Source organism: Triplophysa rosa, linkage group LG1, assembly GCF_024868665.1.
Source record: "Triplophysa rosa linkage group LG1, Trosa_1v2, whole genome shotgun sequence".
Lineage (NCBI taxonomy): Eukaryota > Metazoa > Chordata > Actinopteri > Cypriniformes > Nemacheilidae > Triplophysa > Triplophysa rosa.
This window is the reverse complement of record NC_079890.1, coordinates 32,264,475-32,286,773: the sequence shown is the minus strand read 5'-3', so window position 1 is coordinate 32,286,773 and position 22,299 is coordinate 32,264,475. Positions and strand designations below refer to the sequence as shown.

Below are 22,299 nucleotides of genomic sequence, written 5' to 3'. Positions count from 1 at the left end.
CTTAAAGGTTACAAATGTGTTTTCTGGTTGCTCTTAAAGGGATAGTTTGCCCAGAAATGAAAATTCTGTCATCATTTACTGACCCTCGGGTTGTTCCAAACCTGTATACATGTCTTTGTTATGCTAAACCCAAAGGAAGATATTTGGAAGAATGTCAGTAACCAAACAGATCTCATTCCCCATTTACTGCCATAGTGGGGAAAATAAACACAATGGGAGTCAATATGGGATGAGGGAGAGTAAATGATGATAGAATTCTCATTTTTGGGTAAACTATCCCTTTAAGATTATACTTGTTCCTGTTGTATGATTAGTAACCACTAGAGGACACTCCCTCCCTCGGTTTTTGTGGCTAGAAATTGCATTTATTCTGTACAAATTTGTGTGACATAACATCACATTTTGATGTAAACCTCTATGCTTTTTTTAATATAGTGTGGTTACTAAATTAGTTGTTATTATTCTTCATGTAGAGACCACACTCAAAAAATATATAATTCTAGCCCATTAAATGTTTTAGTTTATTTTCAGTTTTGAAATTCCCTTACATTCCCAGGCTCAAAAATTGCTAGAAATATTACAAGTGCTTCACTGTCGGAAGATACATAAAATTCCAAATCCTTGGAATTGTAGCACATACTTTTTTGTTGCTCTAATAGAGTTGGAAAGTCATATGACAATAACATTTTGGAAAGGAAAATTGTCTCTGATAATTTGGACAATGGGAGCTCTAAAGCTCTTTCAGCAAGTGTAAAGTGCTTTCTGTCCCTGACAAAAGGTACTTTTTGTGTGCAGCGTGATGCAGCGGCAGATTATGCGAGGATGATTTTGTGGAGTGTAAATGTATAATCTGATTATTTCTGATGTGGGAGGAGAAGTAGGAGGGGAGGGAAAGAGGGAGATGCTGAGGCTATGATTTTCTCCCCTGATATCCTGCAAGGTCTGCTAACTGGCATGGAAGTACTGTTTTTCTCTTACTGTTTACCAGGGCTGCAGTGGACATCTAGGGTTTCATGGGATGCACTATATATGCTGCCAGTTCTGAGGCTCCTTCAGCGGAGGGGCCCAAGCCACAGAGACGCCCTAGTGGTCACAACGCCCGGACCTGTCGCACCCGTGACCGGTGAGGCTACAAAACCCCTGCCTCGGTGTTGTGTGCTTTGTGGAAATTACAGAATATCAAAATTTTGCTTTTTAAATTCCAATAAAGGTAGTAACTCGCATGAAAAAATACTGTGGCGTAGCCTACTACAGTAAACTGTTGTGAAATTCCTAGATAGTGCTTTTGAACCCAAGTAAATATTGATGTATACTACAGTGATACAGTTTATTAACTTACTATAGTTAAAGAATACTAGAATACTCTATAATTCATGTGATAATACTATATATTACGTTTCTACATTATATATTTTTGTTTAAAGCTTTTAACAATAGACATATTATTAATCATATGGTTTATTAATGTATAACTAATTGCATCAATAATTACATTATGTATTTGTATTAATTGTCAACATAATACATAATTTAAAAATTAAAATGTTAACCTATTTAATACAATACTGTAGCGTAGCCTGCTTATAGCCAAGTCAGATTTTTCTTTAGATTTTAGACACAATACCCATACCCATATCAAAACGTACTCGTTGAGAATTACAGTATAATGTAATGTGGAAGTTTACTGAATTTAAGTGAAATAATCCTGTAAAAATACAATCTATATGTTAAACGTGTGTGCGTTTATACTGAAGAATAAATCCAGGGAGAGTTCGCTAACCGCACTGATCCACTAACTCCTCTAAAGCTCCTGACGCAACGTATACGTAAGGCTTCTCTCACACTGAGGGCCGTTTACATTCGCTAAATCTCAATAAATAGGACATTTATGAGCGTTGGCTATTTTTTCACACTGCCATAAATAGTACCTTTATCTACTCTGACACATCTCTGTGGGACGCGAGGTATGCGTCAGGTATGTAGGATATCATTTTCTCAAACCAGATGACGAGACAGTTAGGTCTATGGTGTTTATAAACATCTCAAAGATAAGACGTGAGTGATTATTTTAAGCGATTAATTAATTTTTTGATTTAGTTTCATTTGTTTTAATTTGTTGATTCAATTTTGATCCATCCATTTTATTAACTGATTGATGATTCTGTCGAGTTGTTCACGAATGGTTTTTAGGCCTACGTTTTAAACTGACATGTAAAATAATTACTTAATTATAAAACGGATGGTAATAAATGTAGGCTGACATCTTATTGGGGACTACATTACTTGGCGAAAGAATTGTTTGTGATTATCATCCTTACAGTATATGTTTTATTGCTTATTAAAGTTGTTGCCATATTTCCATTTTATTTATTTTATTGAAACGACATACGTATAGGCCTATATTCAAGACTACTAATGTAGGTCATTCAAAAAGTAAGTTATTATAAGTATTTACATTAATTTATACTTACATTACAATGTAACAGATTATACCTTAAGGTACCATATTTTCACCTCAACCTTAGAAGTAGTATCTAAATACTGCAGTAATTAATAGTATGTATTATTTGTTAATACACAATATGTATTATGTAGTAGTATGTAGGCCTACCCCTATCTCAGTGAGATCCCGTAATATTTAATTATGGCTTTAGTTGCAAAAAACGCAGTATAGTGATGACTAGGGTGGTCAGGTGTTTTTCAAAGGTGTCAAAATGAAACAAAGAATTTCCTGGCAGTTCTTGTTTACAAATTTGTCTTTACTCATCTGATTCCCCAAAGGCCTGAGTATTACTGACAGTGTATACCCATTACACAGGTGTTAGCAAAACAAGCACACCTGCATTGTGCCCCCGCAAAACAGTGTGAATGTTAATACAATAAAATGCATAATGGTGTGTGAATGGCTTGCAAAGTATTTATCAGAAAAGAGCTTTGTCAAACGCCTGGGGTGAAGATACAGCCTGCAGATGTTTCATGAGAATGGGTCTATTAGCCTCCTGCAGTACAGCTGCTTCACATTTATTGCTGTGAGCCCCTTGAGGCATCTTAACACAAATACAGGCAACCCGTTTTCATTGTTCACTGTAAACCACTGACATTAACCATTTATGACATCACATATCATACAGTATGTGTTGTTGTACTAGAAAGCTATGCACACAATACACCCAAATTCCAGATATTCAGACATTAAAATGCATTCGTGTCAAATATCCTCATTTATCTCTTTATTTTTGTTTTTGTGTTTAAGTAATGTCTGCCGTTGGTTGATGTTGACCACCCATATAATTAGTTTTGACCTGACCATTGACTGGTTGTCTGAAGGATGCTAGACATTTCGATTTTTTGGCTTTTAGTTCCTACTAACCCCAATTTCATCTCTTAAACTTGTTTTATTAAAGACGCAACATAAGCAGTCATGCTTTGTGCCCAATAATGTGTGCCAATTGTGACATCAATGGTGTTGCCAAGCAGCAGAGAAATGGCAGTGTGTCTTTAAGAGACACTGTTGTTACTGCAGAGCTAAAGTTGATTTGGTTAAATGGATTAGCAGTTATCCTGTGACTGTGTTGCTTGTCTGCACTCTAAATAGAGGAAAGGATAGAGGATAAGGTCCTGATGAACTCTCAACATTCACGATGGTTTATTATCTGTCCATTTTTAGACACAGAAAGACTTAAAAAAGAACTACTTTGTGTTCTTGTATGAGCCATTATTTGTTATTGTGACATGTTGTTGATGTGTGTTGTGTAATTGTGAATAATATGCAGTATTATGTGCATAATATGTGCAAAATTTGAAAGTTTCCAAACTGAAGCTCAAGTAATGCCATTAAGGCCCGGTTTCACAGACGAGACTTCGCCTAAGTCAGGACTATGCCTTAGTTAATTTAGGCTATTTAAGTCGCTTTTATTAAAATGCCTTAGAAACAACATTACCGATGTGCATCTTGAGACAAAACAATGGCACTGATGTATTTTAAGATATGTCAGGGCAAGATATTTTCAGTTAAAACAGCTCAAAATTACTTTAAGTCTGCGACTAGCCTTAAACCTTGTCTGTGAAACCGGGGCTTAAAGTAACACTTTAAAAATAAAAAATGTCTTCATTTACTCACCCTCAAGTTGTTCCAAATCTGTATAAATTTTGTTGTTCTGATGAACACAGAGAAAGATATTTGGAAGAATGCTTGTAACCAAACTGTTCTTGGCCACCATTGACTACCTCTGGGGCACTTTTGACTACCATTGTAATTATTCCTAGACTATGGCAGTCAATCATGGCCAAAAGCTGTTTGGTTACAAGCATTCTTACAAATATATTTCACCGTGTTCACCAGAACAAAGAAATTCATACAGATTTGTTACAACTCAAGGGGGTGTAATTCTGCGGTCAGACTAGACTTTTAACATGCGAAATTTATTCGGACGGTACTATGAAAAATGGGGGGGGGAGCGATTCCTCCTTTTACATTTCTTTATCGAGAGGTCACGCTGTGACGTTTTGATCTTCTGTTGGTCTCAGTTCACCAAACTTGAACTTTGCTATGCAGCGAAATATCGTCAGACGGGCTTGCGTTTCCAGTCTGACACATTCGCATGCGTATGAATGGAAGTCAATGAAACGAAAAGTCAAGTGTGACCGCGGCTTCAATCAGGACAATTTTTATTTGGGGGGAAACTTTCCCTTTATTTCCTAAAATGACTGTTTATATGAAATTGCAGGTCAGAGCTATAGACAGTTTCAAAGTGACAAAATAAACAAACGTTACTGCGCAAGCACGCGTTCATGGACTGCACTTAACTTCCAGTACACATTCACAAATAATAGTGCCTGTAGATTATTTCTGAAAAAAAGCAAAACAAACCGAGAAGAAACTTTACTTGGCCAAACTTGCCTCTGCAATATTTTGAGTTTAGACTGCAATACCAAGCTCAACCGCTCAATGTCCCATACGGTTTCTTCAAATGCGTCAAAACTACGGGCCCATTCAACAAATTGTTATTTAATTAACATACAACAAAATTAAACAAATCGTTTATTTAAAACAATTATTATACAATAAAATAATAATATAAATTAAATTAATATTAAACGATATTAAAATATAAACAATGATATATTAGGAACTAGCCAAACACAGACCGGAAGTTAACTGCAGTCGAGGTGCGTGTCCGCTGAAATGGTCTATAAGGTTTTTTTTCCTTTTTGCCATTTTTCGGTAAAAAAAAATGTTTAATGGAACTGGTTCAAATAAATCAGAAAATTGGATGGATTGCCACTTCATTCCTAATGAATGTTTTATAAAATTCTCTTAACGTTTGCCATGCTAAAGCACTGGTTTTGGTAGATTTGTATAACTTGCACTCTACACCGACTCTGATTTCTGTCCTGTAGGTACATTAGCACAAGGCTGAATAACTGCAAAGTAGGCGCTTTCAAGATACATCGCGTATGCACTGCCTCGCATGTACTGCAGAGTCTCTGGTGTGCATTAAGCAGCAGATCAGCTCGTGTGACCTTCAACGACAGGGTGATGTCTGTCAGAGCTCACAGAGATGACGCAGACTCCATCCTAATGAAGTTTCCTAATTAAAGATAACAAGGAAGAAATAGGCCAGAGCAAGTGCCCGTGTTAATGGTGATAGCATTGCTGTGCTCACAGCACCACCATATGTCCATTCATCACACCTTTTTAATTGTAGCCCAGAAATAGCACATGCTCTCTGCTGAGGGAAACGGCTATATCTGCATTGTTTGTGTTTGCTCATTAGAGACGTGTTACGTCTGTGTGTGTTTGTGTGTGCGCAGGCCTAAGACCATGAGCGATCAACAGGATCAGGCTGAAGATGTGGGGCTTGTGACACCTCACGATCAGTCAGATCCCTCAAAGGACGACGACACGCACATTTCGCAGTTAAGGCAAGTCGTGACTTACCCTGCCTTACATAACATGCGCTTTTATGTGATTATATTGAAAATATATTCACTGTTGCTGATCACCAGATAATTGTTTGTGCAAAGTATATCTTATAATAAGAGCTGTAGAGGAGGAACTCATGTTCATTATTGTTCATTTAATAATGAAATAAAATGCAGAAATGTTCTAGAATACTTTCTTTGCCATGAGTATCATTGTTTTTGGGAGACAGGGCTAGAAGTGAGCAGTCTGGGGAATGAATTTCAAGGGGGTGGAGTTCCATTTCTAAATGTAAAGGATTTGTAATAACCTCCAAGCATTATGCAAATGTCATGCATAAATATATTGAAATATGCATCTTAGGTTTAAAAAAGTAAATAACATTTAGAGTATCTAAATTTACATATAAATTATAAAAAGCTGAGGACATTTCTAAACGATCTGTATGCACTTGTGGATAATTAAAATTATTCCAGTGCCAAAAACAATGAGAAGAGCCTTTCTTTACCTAGAAATTTGGTAAACATGCATTGCTATAACCCAGCTTAGAGATTCGATCAAGAATCAAGCATTAAAGTACAGTGCATTAACTTACTTTTAACCCAGCGTTTGTTCAAAAAGGGGCAAACCCAGCTGTTGGGTTAAATTAACCTAGAAAATTATTGGATTTGACCCATCAATTGGTTAAAGCAGTGTTTCTAAACTTTTTCTGCCATTCCCCACTTTGGAGGTAGGGAAGGGTTCCGAGCCCCACCTGTCCCCAATCGCCCCAACAAAATGGTAATAAACATGGCTGATAGACATGACGATGTTGAGCTGGCATCGTGAGTCCAACAAATGTTCTCGTTCAGTGTGAACCCAGCATAACTATAAGAAGACGCGTGTCTGCGCAGCTCGCGTTGTATAAAGGAGACGCGCCTCAACTATTTTAATGAATATAACATCAGAATAAGAATACAATCAAGCCTCACTTTATAACTGTGAAGATCGCGCTGTACAGATGCCTTAATTGATAATTGCTCGGCTCGCGCTGTATAAAGAGGTGTCTCCGCCAAGCTCGTGCCGCGCCTCACTTTAAAACGCTGCAGGGCGACGTCATCGTCTATCGCGATATTTCACTGTAGCCACCGTCCGATGCTAATTTGGTAAACATCGCCCAACCACAATCCATTGCTTACGTTTATACCCGCTACCGCCAACCGCCTCTCCACATTAACGCTTTTGTGCCGCTTCAATTAACATTCCGACGTTAAATCATTCTCGAAGGCTACTATGGTTCCATGCGACATTTTTTTCGCAGTCTGATGTTGTTTTATGTAAGGCTTACATTTGTCGTTTTGTTTTATCCTCCAAGTAGCATGGCCTTGTAAACTAACGGTACTGCTTTCCTACTTGTAAGTCGCTTTGGATAAAATCGTCTGCCAAATGAATAAATGTAAATACATGTTTTCAGTGTGTGGTCAATAAATAAAGGAATTACTGTAATAAAAATGACCAAATTTCCTCCTGTGTGTCGCACCCCACATTTCATGTCTCTATTCCCCACCAGTAGGGCCGCCCCACACTTTGAGAAACGCTGGGTTAAAGTAACCCAGCATTTTGGGTTGAAACAACCCAACATAGGTTAATTTATAACCGATTCCGAATGGTTGCATTTGTCCCTTTTTGCCCCAGTGCTGGATTAAAAATAACCCAGTATTTTTGGATCTCAATGCACACGTTTCTCAAATTCTGGGCTTTGTTATGGAAAGCTAGCTGTGCTTTTTAGACCTTTTCATGCAATCATATAGGTGCTGTGTGTAATTTTTTGGAGGATCTATTGACAGAAATGCAACACAATATACATAACTATGTCTTCACAGATGTACAGTTTAAAGACCTTACATAATGAAGCGTTATATTTTTAGTACCTTAGAATGAGCTATTTCTATATACATATAGAATTTGCCATGTTGTTTCTATAGTAGCCCTAAACGGACAAACTGCTCCACATAGTGCGTTTTGTAAATATGTTATCTCCTTTGGCAAAGAAGGGGAAATGTGACGACATCTTAGCCCTGTGTCAGCCGCCATAGTGCTTGGAAAGGGAGGGGTGGAGTGAGCCGTTGTTTGCAATTCGCAACCTCACCACTAGATGCTGCTAAATTTCATACACTGGACCTTTAAATTATTTACTTGGCGAATAAACCAGTAGATAAAATGTAATTCAAATTTAGTGAAGGAAAGACCCGAACCACATCTAGGGAAGAAATTATCGAAGAGACATGGGCCAATGAGCAGTCAAAAAAATCCTAAGAACAATTATCTAACAATGACCTGGCAACCACCCACTTTAAACATTTATCATGATGGCAAATTTTAGATTGGAAGGCACCACACAAGATTTCTTCAGAAATTGTTCTGCTGTTTAATCACTCAAACACAAGCAAATGTTCTCTGCATGTCCTGTTTATCTGTTAAATAGGAAAAGTGGATGCTTTGAGCAAATGTGACAACTCAATTCCCCCTGTTGGCAGGTTGCATTATATACGTTTAGTGCACATCTTATGTAAGTCTGCTCTGAGGCGGAATGTAATTGTAGGAATGGGTTTCCAGATGGGTTTTAGCTGAGCACTATATCATGTGCTCACAGAGTCATCCGTTCTGTTTGGTGAACTGACATCCACAGGGCAGAATGACTGAATAGCTCCCTATCATAGAGCCTGTATTGTGTTTCCTCTGTAAAAATCCCCTTTGTTCCTTTTACTTGCCTCTAGATGAATTATTGACCGTACGCTGCCACTGGGACATATTCTCTTTCTGGCTCTAGATGCATTTTGGCTGTTAATCAGCCTGCCTGTGCAGAACCACAACCAAGGGCGTCCATGCACCCTGCCGGTGTGGTAACTCTCCACCTCCGCAGGCAGAACAAAATGTGAATGCAACTGTGCCATGCCGCAGTCACCGGCCATCAGATCACAGCATAAGAATAGTGTGTGACTCATGTCTGGATGCACAAAAGATGTTGCATTAACAACTCTGTATTCGTACCTTATTAAAACCTCGAAGGTCATTTTTGAATGTGAAAAAATGAGTTTCTAGAGGCTCATAATACTGTAAGATTTATGAGTACAAATCAATTCTAAATGAGTGTCTATTAATGCAAGACACGTACAGGCGTCCCTAAAGACTGCCTGTGTACGCTGATAACAGAGCCAAACCTATTTATAGCGCAAGAGATAGAACAATTCTATCTCTATGAGATAACGGCATAGACAAATTTACAAACCCGCAGCTCCCAGTACACATGTAATTGATTAATCAAATATTTCTTACGAAAGCAATGCAGGCTGTTGGTCAGATGAGCAAGTGGCATCCATTTATCTTGAAAAAGAAATACAGTCAGTGGCGTAACTTTGTTTTGAAAATTGGTGGGGACAAAGACGACACAAACTATACTTTAATAAATTGTTTCTGTAAGAACTCGTTGGGAATATTCATGGATGTCACAAGCGCGAAACATGTAGGTGACTCCTCTAGAAAACAGTATAAAAACTGCGCCGCTTTATCGACGGCTTCAGTGGTGTAACGTTAGTGCGAAAGACGCATGACAATTAATATTGACACTGCCGTGAAGCAGGTTCGAATCCGCTGAACTCAATATTCTAAATTTTCACATATCAGATCTGCTTCCATTTGTTTTTAAACTATATCATGTTTTCATCAATATATAATTTAAAGCATGTTGTGCTTTATTATATGTAAGGATGGCTGTTGCCGTACTTAATTAAACGTATTAATTCGTGATGAAACAAAAACTACTGAAACGAATGTGTGTTTTCCCCATGTTAAAAATTTGGTGTTTGACAACCCCCTGCTAATAAGGACAAACATTCAAGTATACAGGGGAAACAGATGGAAAATAATATCTTTAAAAAATCTTATTTTCACTAATTACTACGGGCATTGCCTGATAGGCTACAAATATACAACAAACTTTCTAAATTTTGTTTTGAACTCATGAAACTACAAAGTTGTGACTTTTTCCATTTATTGGAGTTTTCTATCAAGTATCAAAATGTAATTAATCTTGCAATAGGCGATAGCAACCGCATGTCGAGAACAATAAGGACGAATATATAGCACCAAAGTGCAATTAAGCGTGAAATGTTTGGTACATGTATGACTTGAACAGACATTTTCAAATATTTTCATAATTTTATTAAAAATAAATACCTTTACAATCTGATATGTGATAGGGAAAAAGTTCAGCAAACAGCAGTCCCAAACCTACGACGACATGAAGTAAGTAAAACATGCTTTACGCTCTATTCCACCGGAGCAGTTAATTTTCGTGTGCCTTTCTTACATTTTGTCTATTCCAATCTGAAACTGATGGGCGGAGTTAGTATAAATAGCCTCTGCTTACAAAGCGGGCTACTTGCACGGTAAATAGACGCTCCGTATTTTTTATTTCTTACAATAAGTGGTGGGGACAAAATTGACTTTGGCAAAAAGTGGTGGGGACATGACCCACCCATCCACCCGCAAATTACGCCTATGAATACAGTTATGTTGCATTTTTATTCAATTAGAGAAAGTTAAGAAGAGCGCGTTGATTTATGGGATACAGTACCCAACCGTGCTCAACTGTATACTTTAAAGTTTGGTTAATGTAGTAAGTCATCCACACTACATACGTCATCATCGCTCACCACACAGGAAGTCACATCACATGACTGCAATTCCCACGGCCTGTTTGTACACCACTATACCACTGAGAGACTGCAGGAGATTGTTGTTTATTTACTTAAAAAAGATGACGATGTTTGCAACAAAAGAAATAGGTTGAGTCAGCTATAGTAGCATATACAGTATATATTCTTTACTGCATGCAGCAATACAAAGTTTGGCACCAACAGCACTGGCCTTAGGGGACAAAATATTGGTTTCCAGAAACAATGGTGTGTGAAAAGAAAGGTTCGTCCGTGTCAGAAGTGTTGGCAGTCATGTTGTGTGACTGATGAACAATAACATTCGCTTGTACTGTCAACAGCAGTACAGTTAGAGAAAAGTAGTCGCTCTGATGCACACTATCATTCTGCTCATCGCTGGGCTCTTGGCCATGTGCCCGTGTTCCTTATGCCCCCTCACTGACTGTGTACACAGTGTGTGTGCTGAATGACTGATGTCTATAATTTAATTTCATATGACTTTAAATGTCATTCACTGGTCATCCTTGTAGAGTTTTTTTTTAGTGGAACTTAGACTGGTCATTTCTGCCCCAGTGTGGCTCAGTGTGAGTTTTAGAGGTTAGCAGCTTTCTATTTAAAACTCATACATAAAAATAGATTAACAGCCATCTTTATGCGTGTTCTCATAGTTTATGAATATTTTAAAGAAAAATCAAGGAGAAAGTGAAATTACTTTTTTTTTATTTAATGTGTGTCATGCAAATGTTTTGTGGTATGTGGTGGAACGTTTGAAGGAAAAGGTTAAGGGTCATCGCCGCCTCTGTAATGGAAACATTGTGATGTGTGTAGCTTCTTAAGTTCACGCAAGTGAATAAATGTTTTATCTTAATATGTATTTTACCAGAGAATTTAGTGCGTTTAATTTCGTTGAAGCTTAAATTTGACAGAGCATTGCTCATCTACTTGTTTCATAATAGCTGCTTCTATCAAAGTCCAGTTAAATTATAATATTCCAACACAATTTCACGGCAACAACGTTGCTGTTTTACGAGGTTGCTTATTTTGGCTAATTTATATTCATTCGTACGATCTCAGTACGATTTGCTTTCGTGCCAGTGACGTTAGGTTTAGGGGCAGGGTTAGGGGTTAGGGGTGGGGCTTCAGTGTTGCTTTTTTCTAGTAATCGTACCTCTGTGTACGATTCACAACGTACGAATTAGCCAGCTAGTAAAATAGTTACGAATTCCTGTCAGATCAGCATAAATATTCATGAGGTTCAAACATTTTCTCTCTGCGTCACAGGTTACAACTTGAAGATGACCTGTCATATGAAGATGTAAAGAAATGCTATCGTGGATCTGTAAGTACCAAATCACATATGAAATCGATTAAGTTCAGTCGTAAAATGTCTAAATGGTTGTAAGCACAGTCTTCTAACCAAGAGGCACCAACAAACAAACGATTCTTGCAAACAAATGAAATCAGTGAATCCCAAAATGATTGATTTTTTCCTCCATTTTTAAACCTATATTTACCATTATTTAAATAATAAAAACAATCTTTAAAGAAAGGTGTCCTTGTGCTGTCTTTCTTTGGAATACATTTCACCTCGCATGTTTGAACATGATCTCTACTCACTGCATGTACAAAATATATGTTTGCTGTTTTCGGGTATTTACTGTAGATATCATCTTTTATTACGTGTTTGTCTTGTAGACTGCTGATTCAGAGAGAGATCTTGTGTTCTGAGTTTTGCTCTTTAGCAAAAGTTAGAGTCAAGGTCACAATAGAAGATTCTGGCACAAATAAAGCAGCACTGTGCCACCAAAGTCTAGCCTTAAAATGCACAAAATGGGTCGTACAGCTTATAGGCCCGGTTTCATAGACAAGGTTTAGCCTAAGCCAGGACTATGCCTTAGTTGATTTAGGCTATTTAAGTCGCTTTTATAAAAAGGCCTCATAAGAAACCATTACTGATGTGCATCTTGAGACAAAACAATGGCACTGACATATTTTAAGATATATCTGGGCTGGAAGTTATTTTCAGTTAGGATAGCTCAACATTAATTTTAGTCTGGGACTAGTCTTAAGCCTTGTCTGTGAAACCGGGGCATAAACTCGCAGTGTAGTTGTACACGCAGGGTTAAATATTCACTCACTGACAGGAGCAGCCCATTTACATCATCAACATTATCTAAATGATCTGTTGTGCCTCTGAGGTGCAGTGGGTGTTTCTGCTGCGTGTCTGTGATGGGGCAGTGGAGAGAGAGAGAGAGAGACTGTTGTATAGTAAGAGGAGATACGGTGTATTAGCTCACAGGAAGAGGAAGAGAGCCGAGCGTGTTCTTGAGTCTCAGGATAGGGAATAGGGTATCTGCAGCGGTACACGCGCAGTTGAGGCAGCCTCAGTGCGTGTGTGGAGCGCTGGTGTCTCGAGTCAGCATGCTGGGCTTGGTGCAAAGCTCGCATCCCTTACGAGAAAGAGCCAGGCTGCAGAAGAGCTGCGCTAAACAGCTGATTTCTCTTTCCTCTGCTTCTCAGACCGTCAGCAAGTACAATGCGCAGTACCACAAGCTTTTCCAGAGCGTTCCTAAAGAAGAGATTCTGATGAAAGGTCAGTGTTTACTGCAGCCTCTTATGTGACGCTTGCTGCATCTTGATGCTTTCGTTTCTCGTAAACTGACCTTGTGTATTTCTTTTTAATGAATTGCTTCTACTGTTAGTAGAAGTGTTTGTTCAGAAGTGTTTGCGGGACATGTTTTTGATGTTGAGGTTGTCTGACATTGTGTTTCTGACATTGGTATTCAAGTATCATCTAGTTCAGCTGCCGTTTTGAGTTGTAGTTCACATTCAGAGTAAAAGAAGAATGTAGAATTTGAGACGGTTCTTGAACTCAACCTCAAAAGTATAAGCTTGCATGATTTGCAGAGGAGTGAAGTGCTCTTGTGACCCCTCTCCTTTAGTGTATTCCTGTGCTCTTCTGCGAGACATCTTGCTGCAAGGACGACTTTACATCTCCAGGAACTGGCTTTGTTTTTATGCCAACCTGTTTGGTAAAGACATCAAGGTGAGCACTCAGCTCTATGAAAATAATTTGATAAAACTCTTAACAGCAGAACTAGAAAAGTTGCTGTTTGTAACATTTAAAAAATGTATAACATTTAAAAAGGTTATTGTTAAACTTTAAAGAAACAGATACTTCTGGGCCAAATGTATGATGTAACTGTTATAGACAGCCAACACCCCCCCCAAAATAGTGTTTATATATATTTTTTCTTTTATATATTTACTATATGTTATATATTTATTATATCTTTTGTATTCTTTTATTTTAGTTTTTTTTTTTGCTTTCTTACACTATGATCCCTAATCTATATTAATATTAATTTATATTAATATTTAATTGTATTATTGTTTTATTTTATTATATTAAATTAAACATACTCAACAGTTATTGACTCTTTGCGTATGTCTACCGGAAGTTAAATTTGGGCCACATAACGTTTGTTTATGTTGCCGCTGCAACCATTTATATGGTTCATAAAGTACCCATTGTCTTTTTTATTACTCACCTTAACCTTATATATAGTGACAATTCATTTGAAATTCAAATATTTATTACTTGTTTTGTAACATTTGCTGACTTAAATAAATATTATAGATATTAAAAAGATACCATGGATGGAGAAAAGAGTAATGCTCAATAATCACTTGACAACTGAAGTCCCACCTTCCAGTAAAAAGATCCAATCATCAATTGTTAAAGACAAAGATTTTTGGGAGGAGCGGCTAAGTGTTCAAGCAACAGAGACAAAAGTGTTTTATTGGTGCAATTTCATCTTAAAAAAGATAACTGCGGTACAGATTATATCAGGTTTTATATTTGATTGAAAATCTGAAATGTGTTGTTTTACTGTAATCTTGTATGACAGAAACAGCTGACCAGAAGTGTTGCAAATATGGCTGTTGAGTTTTTGTTGTTGTTGTTCTTTTGTGCTCTATGTTATTCAGTAATTAAAGATAGCAGGCACAAGAATTCTCTAGAATAGATGCTTCTTTGTAAACATAAACTTTCTCTTTTCTTCTGCCACTTTCTCTTGTGTCTCAGGTGGCCATTCCTGTAGCATCAGTGCGACTGGTGAAGAAACACAAGACTGCTGGACTGGTCCCCAATGGCTTGGCTATCACCACAGACAGCAGTCAGAAGGTGAGTCTCCACTGGGCTTCAGGTCCGATGCTGGCATACTGAAATACAGCTTAGTCAGCAGACGCTGCAGAGCAGGGTGAATGTGAATAGAATAAATGCAACACTGCACACTGAGGTCACACCATGAGTCTCAATTGGTCTTGAATCAGCATTTCTCCCATCTGTCAATGTTTTATACCCTTTTGGTTAAGTAAACAGTCATGTTTTTCTCTTGTCAGTGAGATAAATGTGCATTTAATTATAAAGAATTCCAATATGGCCTGTATATGCCCAGAGGAACATACCAAATGAATAAATGTAAATGTAATATGTAATGTGCCCAGAGGAAAATTTTACTCCTGAGAGATTGTTCTTTCATGAGGATGAATAAATGATGAATTTTAATTTTTGGGTGAACTACTACCCCTTTACGGGTCAAGTTTGTTGCAAATGGTAAATGTGATTTAAATTCAGACTTCGGTATCTCATTATAGCTTGAGATATTATTAATATCTCTGAAACTCTAAAGAACATATATGCAAAGATAAAGTGAGTCATGCTGGCATGTCCAAACACTGTTTAAACCCCTAATTTGGATTATTTTAGCCCATTAATCTTAAAGAAAACATTAAATTTAAATATAATTTCAACCATTTGAAAATCAATTGCAGGTTTCACTAAACAAATGTATTACTTATGTGGGCTAGCTAGTTTAAATGCAAACGATGAATGATATTTGTAACGCTCTTGCTTATAAAAAACACCTGTTTGTATCCTGTGTGTGAAAGTGTCAAAAGTCTCCATTTAATTGTCAAGTTATGTCAGTAAAAGCTCAGTAATCCCTATATTCTAGTTCTTAAAGGCATTTACACACTTCCTGTAGAGTGAAGCAGAATAAAATCCTTCAGGTACATTGTCTGGACGGAGACTTTAATCCATAAAGCCTCTCCGCGAGATCAGCTTTCATACACTCTCAATGTTCCCCAAAATATGATTATTTCCCTGGTATTGAGATTATGGGTGGCTGAATACTGAGATTAAACCGGAGTACTCTGTAGTCCTCCCTAGAGGGTTGTGTATGTATGCGTGTCTCTGGTTATGCCCACTAAGCGCAAACAGTGGTGCTGTTTTAGAAAATAGTGACTGTTTTAGATGTAACGTCTGTATGTATTCCTCTGCTTTAATGTTTAATATTATGTTCATCTGTTCACAGTATGTGTTTGTATCTCTACTGTCCAGAGACAGTGTCTATGATGTGTTGAGATGCATCTGCACACATCTCCAGGTGAGAGAACTCAACACTCTCTGTCGCTTTCATGTAGAGAACATAAATGAATGTTCACCTGTAGATTGTGATGAATCGATGGTAAATATTCAGTTTCACAGTTGTAATATTTTATGCTCTACAGGTCAATGGTAAGAAGATCCTCAGTCTTAAACAGTATATGGAGGAGCCCACCTCTTTATCTCTGGTAGGTTTGATTCTCTCTGGCTGTTTGCCCATGTAAATCCATCCCAGATTACATTTACTATGATTTCTTCGTGTTCAGAGTCCCAAAGACTCCAGTGATATGTGTAAATTAAATACAAGGGTATATAAATGTATTAGATTGCTCTGTGGTGTCATTGGTTGTGTTCTCTATTTGTGCTGGTACAGGATGAGTTTCCAGTTCCTGAAGTGTTTCCAGTACAAGAAGAGTTTCCTCCAGTGCTGAAGTGGAGAAGAAAGTCGTCAGCAGTGTCCGTATCATCGTCTCTACCCGACTTGCGGAGAAACTCTGCGAGCACTGTGAATGTTGTAGACACGCCCTTTCAGACAGACAAACCTCTGGAGGGTGAGTGATCAGATGAGCTGAGCCTGACAGTCATTTTAGTAAACCCGTCACTTAGCAAGTACTATGGTATTACCATGGTTTATTTGAAAAGGTAACATGGTACGTTGTACCATATGGATAGTGTGCAAGCCGTGGATAGCACGTGGTTGCTACCCATAATAATACCTCCCTACATGGAGTGATGTTCTTTTTAGGGTAAAAGCAGAGCCATTGAGAGAGAGAGAGAGAGAGAGAGAGAGTCAACGGAAGTTCAAAATTTTCGCGTGTCACCTGATTCGTGGAGCCTTCAGATAGTTCCAGGAAGTTATGTTTTCCCTTTAAATGCTTTATTTCTTTCATTTTGTAATTCATTAAATGACTTATGTCTTTAAATGGGTTCAAAGTTTGTCACAATCGGTCTGTTTTGCTGCAGCTCCGTGCGTTAGTAACTTCCGGGAACTATTGAGAGGCTCCATGAACCGCCATTGCTGTGATAAAACTGTTCCATTGGAGTCAACGGAGTTGACGCAACTCTCCCTCTCAATGGCTCCGGGTAAAAGCAAGTGAAATAGTTTTATCTGCAGTGGGAAAAAGTATTAGGCATGAGCGGATTATTACTCTGATTTCCCTGTTTAATCAAACTTCTCTGACATTCATTTGATGGATGAAAATAAATCCATGAAATGATTTAGACGTGTACAAGCTGATCACATCGAGCTTCTGTACATGTTGTGAGGGTTTGGTTCTCTCAGTGTGTGTGTGTGTGTGTGTGTGTGTGTGTGTTAGTTCTGTTTGCCAGGGTCTACTTGTTTTATGCAATACAGGATTAAGCATAGAGGGAGATTTTAGCATGCAGAGAAAGCATTAAAATGACAGACTAACGACTAAGCATTTATTACATTAATTGCTTTTTTGTGGGCATGATTTTTTGAGGGAAAAAGAAATATGGATTTTACAATTTGATTAGTTGCTTACAAGACGTTTTAAAAGAGTAGCATGGTGGTGAACTTATTTTTAATCAATATGAATTTATTAAAACATTGTCTTTTAGTTTTTTTGAAACCCTTTTTTGCTTTTTGCAGTTTACCTAGTAAAGCTATTGTGACAATGTTTTTACAATTATTTTTGAAGTATAAATATTCAATGAATTATTTTAATGAATAACCAATTATTTATAAGGCTTTATAACATAATTAATAAAGATCATCATTTTCTTTGTCAATATTTTTTTTTAGAAATTGTAAAATGGTTTTAAATATAGTAGTTTGTAGCAGGGTTCCATCATCGGAGATATCATAATAGTATCATTATAACTCACCTCAGTGGCTGTACTAACGTTAATAACCTCTCTGTCCAATGTAGAGCAAGTTCTGGAAACCAAGAAGATCCTCCTCACAGAGACGATACCAGAGTTGGGTCAGATGGAGTATCAGCTACTGAAGTTCTTTATTATGTTGTGAGTTAGGCTCCTCTTTTGTAACTCTTTGTTCATGAAAACCCAAATACTGGTGTCATTATTATCACATCAAGCATTTTAGAAAGCAATTATCTTGTCCTATTGAAAGAAAAAGAGGCAAATGCCAGAACAGCAGAATAGAATACAAATCTGAAGATAAGGAACGTCTAAAAGAGAAGTGTCAAATTGGTGCAGTATTTTATAACTGTTCTCTATCTATCTGCTGCCATCTAGTGTACAGTGGAATATATAGCTTTCCATGATTTTACAACACACAAATGAGAGATTCAAGCCAGTGAAACTCAATGTCAGTGTGCTGGTCTTCTGTTTTCTGTTCACTATAAGTCGCATTGATTTGGATTCAGTATGAACTCAAATGACTTCTGTCTCTGTGTGACGTGCAGAATTATCCTGCTCATCCTGTCTTCATGTTACCTGGCCTTTCGTGTCTGCAGTCTGGAGCAGCAGCTCTCTTTTCTAAGCAATAACCCTGCACTCGTGCTCAGAGAGAGGTAACTGTAATTCCACACTCTCTTACCTCACTCACACTATAGCCTTTCAGACGGTATTGGGTACTCGGACGGTAGTGGACCCAGATTATTACACAAATGAAGTACTTGTAAAATGAGTGCATTACAGTTTTAAGGGCACAACATTCTTATTTGATTATTTTGTAGTGTATATCAGACAAAAACAAACTATTAGGTTGTGCTATCCTGATGTGCCCTTTTGTAACTTTAAGAATTTACAGTACTTACAATGTAGTATCGCACACATAAATACTTTTACTACATATAAGAATAACATTTATTTCACTTTTCAAATGAATGTTTGCCTTTTAAAAATGTATGCCTTATATCCTTAAATATTATTTACTATTTAACTTATAAATTGAATTGGTGCTTCTCTTACAAAAATACCCTTGGTTTAACTATAGTAATTTATTTATTAATTTGGTATATATTTTTTTTTTATTTGGTATGATAAAACCATTTATTGTCAGTTAGTACTTGGATGATGTATAATGTTAAAGGAAATACTTTGGTGCTCTTTACGATAATGCTTTTTATTTCAACCACCAAATAATAAAAAAATAGTTTCATTGCAAATTTAGTTGTATAATTAGTAATCAGAACCAGATTACACTGCAAAAGTCATTTAGTCAACACTGGTTACACTCATTTACCAGAAAACTGTTTGTTTGTACAGGTAACTACTGATGGTCCCCACTGCTGTTCACAGCACGTTCGCCCAGCACTGGCCCTGTATCTCTCTCTCTCTCTCTCTGCCTGCGTGATCACATTGCAACTATGCAAACAGACTTTAATTTATTGATGCGATAGATCTGCCTCTGATTGTGTTGACATTGAGACTGGCTTACAGTAGGTGAACACAAATCAAGTGTTCTCTGAAGCAGGTCGATTTGTATTACTGGACACAAGACGATGAAAGCAGACGCCTCGCCTGCACAGGACGCACAGCAAGTCCCCGGTATTCAAGTGATGGTTGGGGAATGTTACTTAGGGCTCTTTTCCCAAGCAAAGACTATTTTTGGGATCACTTGAATTGAATGCTTCAATTATTGAATGCTTGTACAACAAGGTCATGTATCTCAAATAAGTATCGCTCAGGATCCGATCTGATATAATAGATTTAGATTTGATTATTTTATTTTTGCAATGCACTTGTCATGTTCTGACTTTTCCAACAGGATGTAGATGAGAGTATTTTAAAAATACAGTCTTTATTTCAAATTTATCCCAAATGTTAAGAGGTCAAAAACACTGATGACACTGTTGTGTTGGACGAAAAGTGGGCCATTCCCAAACGGTTGCTATAACGTTAGAGTTAGAGTCACAATTCTCTATAATGTGACTGTATGCCACTGCATTATTATTTGTCCTCCCGAAAATCACTGGAATACCTAGATGCAATTGTTCATTAGAAAAGTTGCCACATGCTTTTGGTATATATTTAATATGTCAGGTTGATGAAATGAAATCAGGTTGTTATAATTTACACAATGTACAGAGCTTAACCAATGCCATTCGTATCAGTAATCTGATGTTACCCTATAATGCAGAATGTTTGCGACGTTATGAATGTCTACCTGAGTAAAGTACTGTAGCCAGAATAACTAAGGCATCGTGAAGTTATTATTTTTTCACATATATATTTTATTATGTTGTGGTTGTTTCCTAAAGAACGATAAGTATTTTTTAAATACAGGGAAGATTGAAGCTAGTCACTCTTTAAACAAGTGAATATTTAGGTGGATCTCATGCATTAAACTAACATGCATTAAACGTATGTGATAACATAACATCACATTTCATAGGGGAAGGCTATCAGAAGATGGCAATTGTTAATATATGCAAAATCTGAACATTTAATTAATTATGATCAAATCCTATAAATCCACCTTTCTGCATGTATTTGGGCAATTCCAATCCAGTGTCTGTTGAATTTCAACAGAAACAAACCTCAGGAATGACAAACTGTACAATCAACCCAACAGCAATGTAAAGACTGGGAGAATGCAGATGCATGAAAGATACATTTTTGAACTGATCCTAAAACATGTAAAGAACAGTAGTATCGTGTTGTTTAAACAGTATTCAAGATGTCATGCATCTTTTTTTTGTCATGTTGACCTTGCCTTGTTTCAATTTACAGTAAATAAATGCAAATAAAAACAATATTTTCATTTGGGATAAATGTTAATACTAGTTCACAGAGTGAAACAACATTACCATTTTACTTAAAATAACAATTAAAATAATAAATTCAACCAAACTGAAAATAATATTGTAGTGGTCTCTTAATTTTTATATTGTATAAATATATATGTTATATTTATGCTTTAAAAAGTAGGAAATGTGACCATTTGAATCTATGTCGTCCTAGTAGCGCCAATCTAAAATTTTCCGTAAAGCAGTGTGTTTGTGTGGATATTTGATTCAGGTTTCATCTATTTTTTAAGGAACACATTTCCTAATTTGCGGATGCTCCCAGGATCTGCACTGACCAGGTCGTTTCTAGTGGAAGTGGAACCGGACCAGCAAATCGGCAGAGAGGGGAAACGCCATTGTAGTATGGAGATCTCTCCGTGGGCTCTTCCTCCTCCACACGAATGCAAAATATAAACATTAGCGCTTTTTCCAAAGAGACGGGTTTTTGCGGGTGGCATGGCTTTAGCACAATGTTAATGTTTTGCTCAATGCAAACGACTCGATCAGTGTGTAATCTACAAAAGAATATCTTGTAGCGTGGGTTCTAATCTTGCAGCATCACGTAGGCTAACAATAGAAGTACATCCTGACCCCCAGTGAGGTAACCATAACAACACTGTGAACATTGAGATTTATTCTTAAACACGTTGACAGGTGTGGCGGTACCACTGAAATACACAGGTGAAAGAACCCATAATGAGCTCACTGTAGGGGAAGCGTAGTGGTTTGTCTGATGGAGGTCCTCCTGGTCGAAAGACTCTGCGGCAGGCCTCCTGCAGTTGGCTGATGTCGCTGTAGCATTTGCTGTACAATTGTCACGGAATGATGCCAGACAAGATGAGTAAATTCCCAAAACACTTTAATAGATCCAATAATCACTATGAATTCCCACGGGTAACAATAAAGAGTAATACATACAATAACTGACTAGGAACAAAGAAACACAGTGAGTATACACTCCTGAACAAAATCTTAAGACCGGTGGAAACAGTTCAAGTATTCACATTTCTCGCTGGTAGATTGTAACCAGGTTGTAAGTACTGCTTCAAAATGCCAAAACAAGAAACAGGAGCAAGAGACAAAAAACAGAATAGGCAATTTATTGAAAACTTAATTTAAACTCAAACAGGCTGTTCATCAGCTGATCAAAAGTTTAAGACCATAGCTCAAAAAAAAAAAAAAACACAACAGAACTAAAAGTGTCAAAAATGGACTCAGTAGTGGGTAGCTTGTTGATCACTTCAAACACTCATTTCGGCATGCTTGATGCGACTGTTTCCAGGAGGCTGGTGGCAACGTTGCTCCATGTGGTGAAGATGGCTTCACAAATGGCATCCACGTTCTGGAACTGACGTCCATTTTTGTAAACATCCCTTACCATCCATTCCCAAACGTTCTCAATGGGATTTACATCAGGGGAACATGCAGGATGGTCCAAAAGAGTGACATTATTCTCCTGGAAGAAGTCCTTTGTCAGGCGGGCGTTGTGAACTGCAGCGTTGTCCTGTTGAAAGA

At 37.4% G+C, this 22,299-nt stretch overlaps 1 protein-coding gene across 2 annotated transcripts; it reads left to right on the top strand.

The window, feature by feature from the left end:
- The first annotated feature begins 945 nt into the window (after positions 1 to 945).
- On the top strand, positions 946 to 20,840 carry gramd2aa (GRAM domain containing 2Aa). 2 transcript variants are annotated; one of them, XM_057348347.1, is made up of 11 exons: positions 946 to 1,123; positions 5,815 to 5,916; positions 11,899 to 11,956; positions 13,138 to 13,210; positions 13,560 to 13,663; positions 14,705 to 14,803; positions 15,996 to 16,067; positions 16,192 to 16,254; positions 16,440 to 16,617; positions 17,959 to 18,052; positions 18,457 to 18,568. In XM_057348347.1, exons 1-11 carry the CDS (start codon positions 1,014 to 1,016, stop codon positions 18,566 to 18,568), a joined length of 1,065 nt encoding a protein of 354 aa, XP_057204330.1. In that variant the 5' UTR covers positions 946 to 1,013. The 2 variants fall into 2 exon arrangements, with proteins under 2 accessions (XP_057204330.1, XP_057204321.1); XM_057348338.1 differs by lacking the exons at positions 946 to 1,123; positions 5,815 to 5,916; positions 11,899 to 11,956 and adding an exon at positions 19,262 to 20,840 and having other exon boundaries at positions 12,812 to 13,210; positions 18,457 to 18,564.
- The last annotated feature ends 1,459 nt before the right edge of the window (positions 20,841 to 22,299 follow it).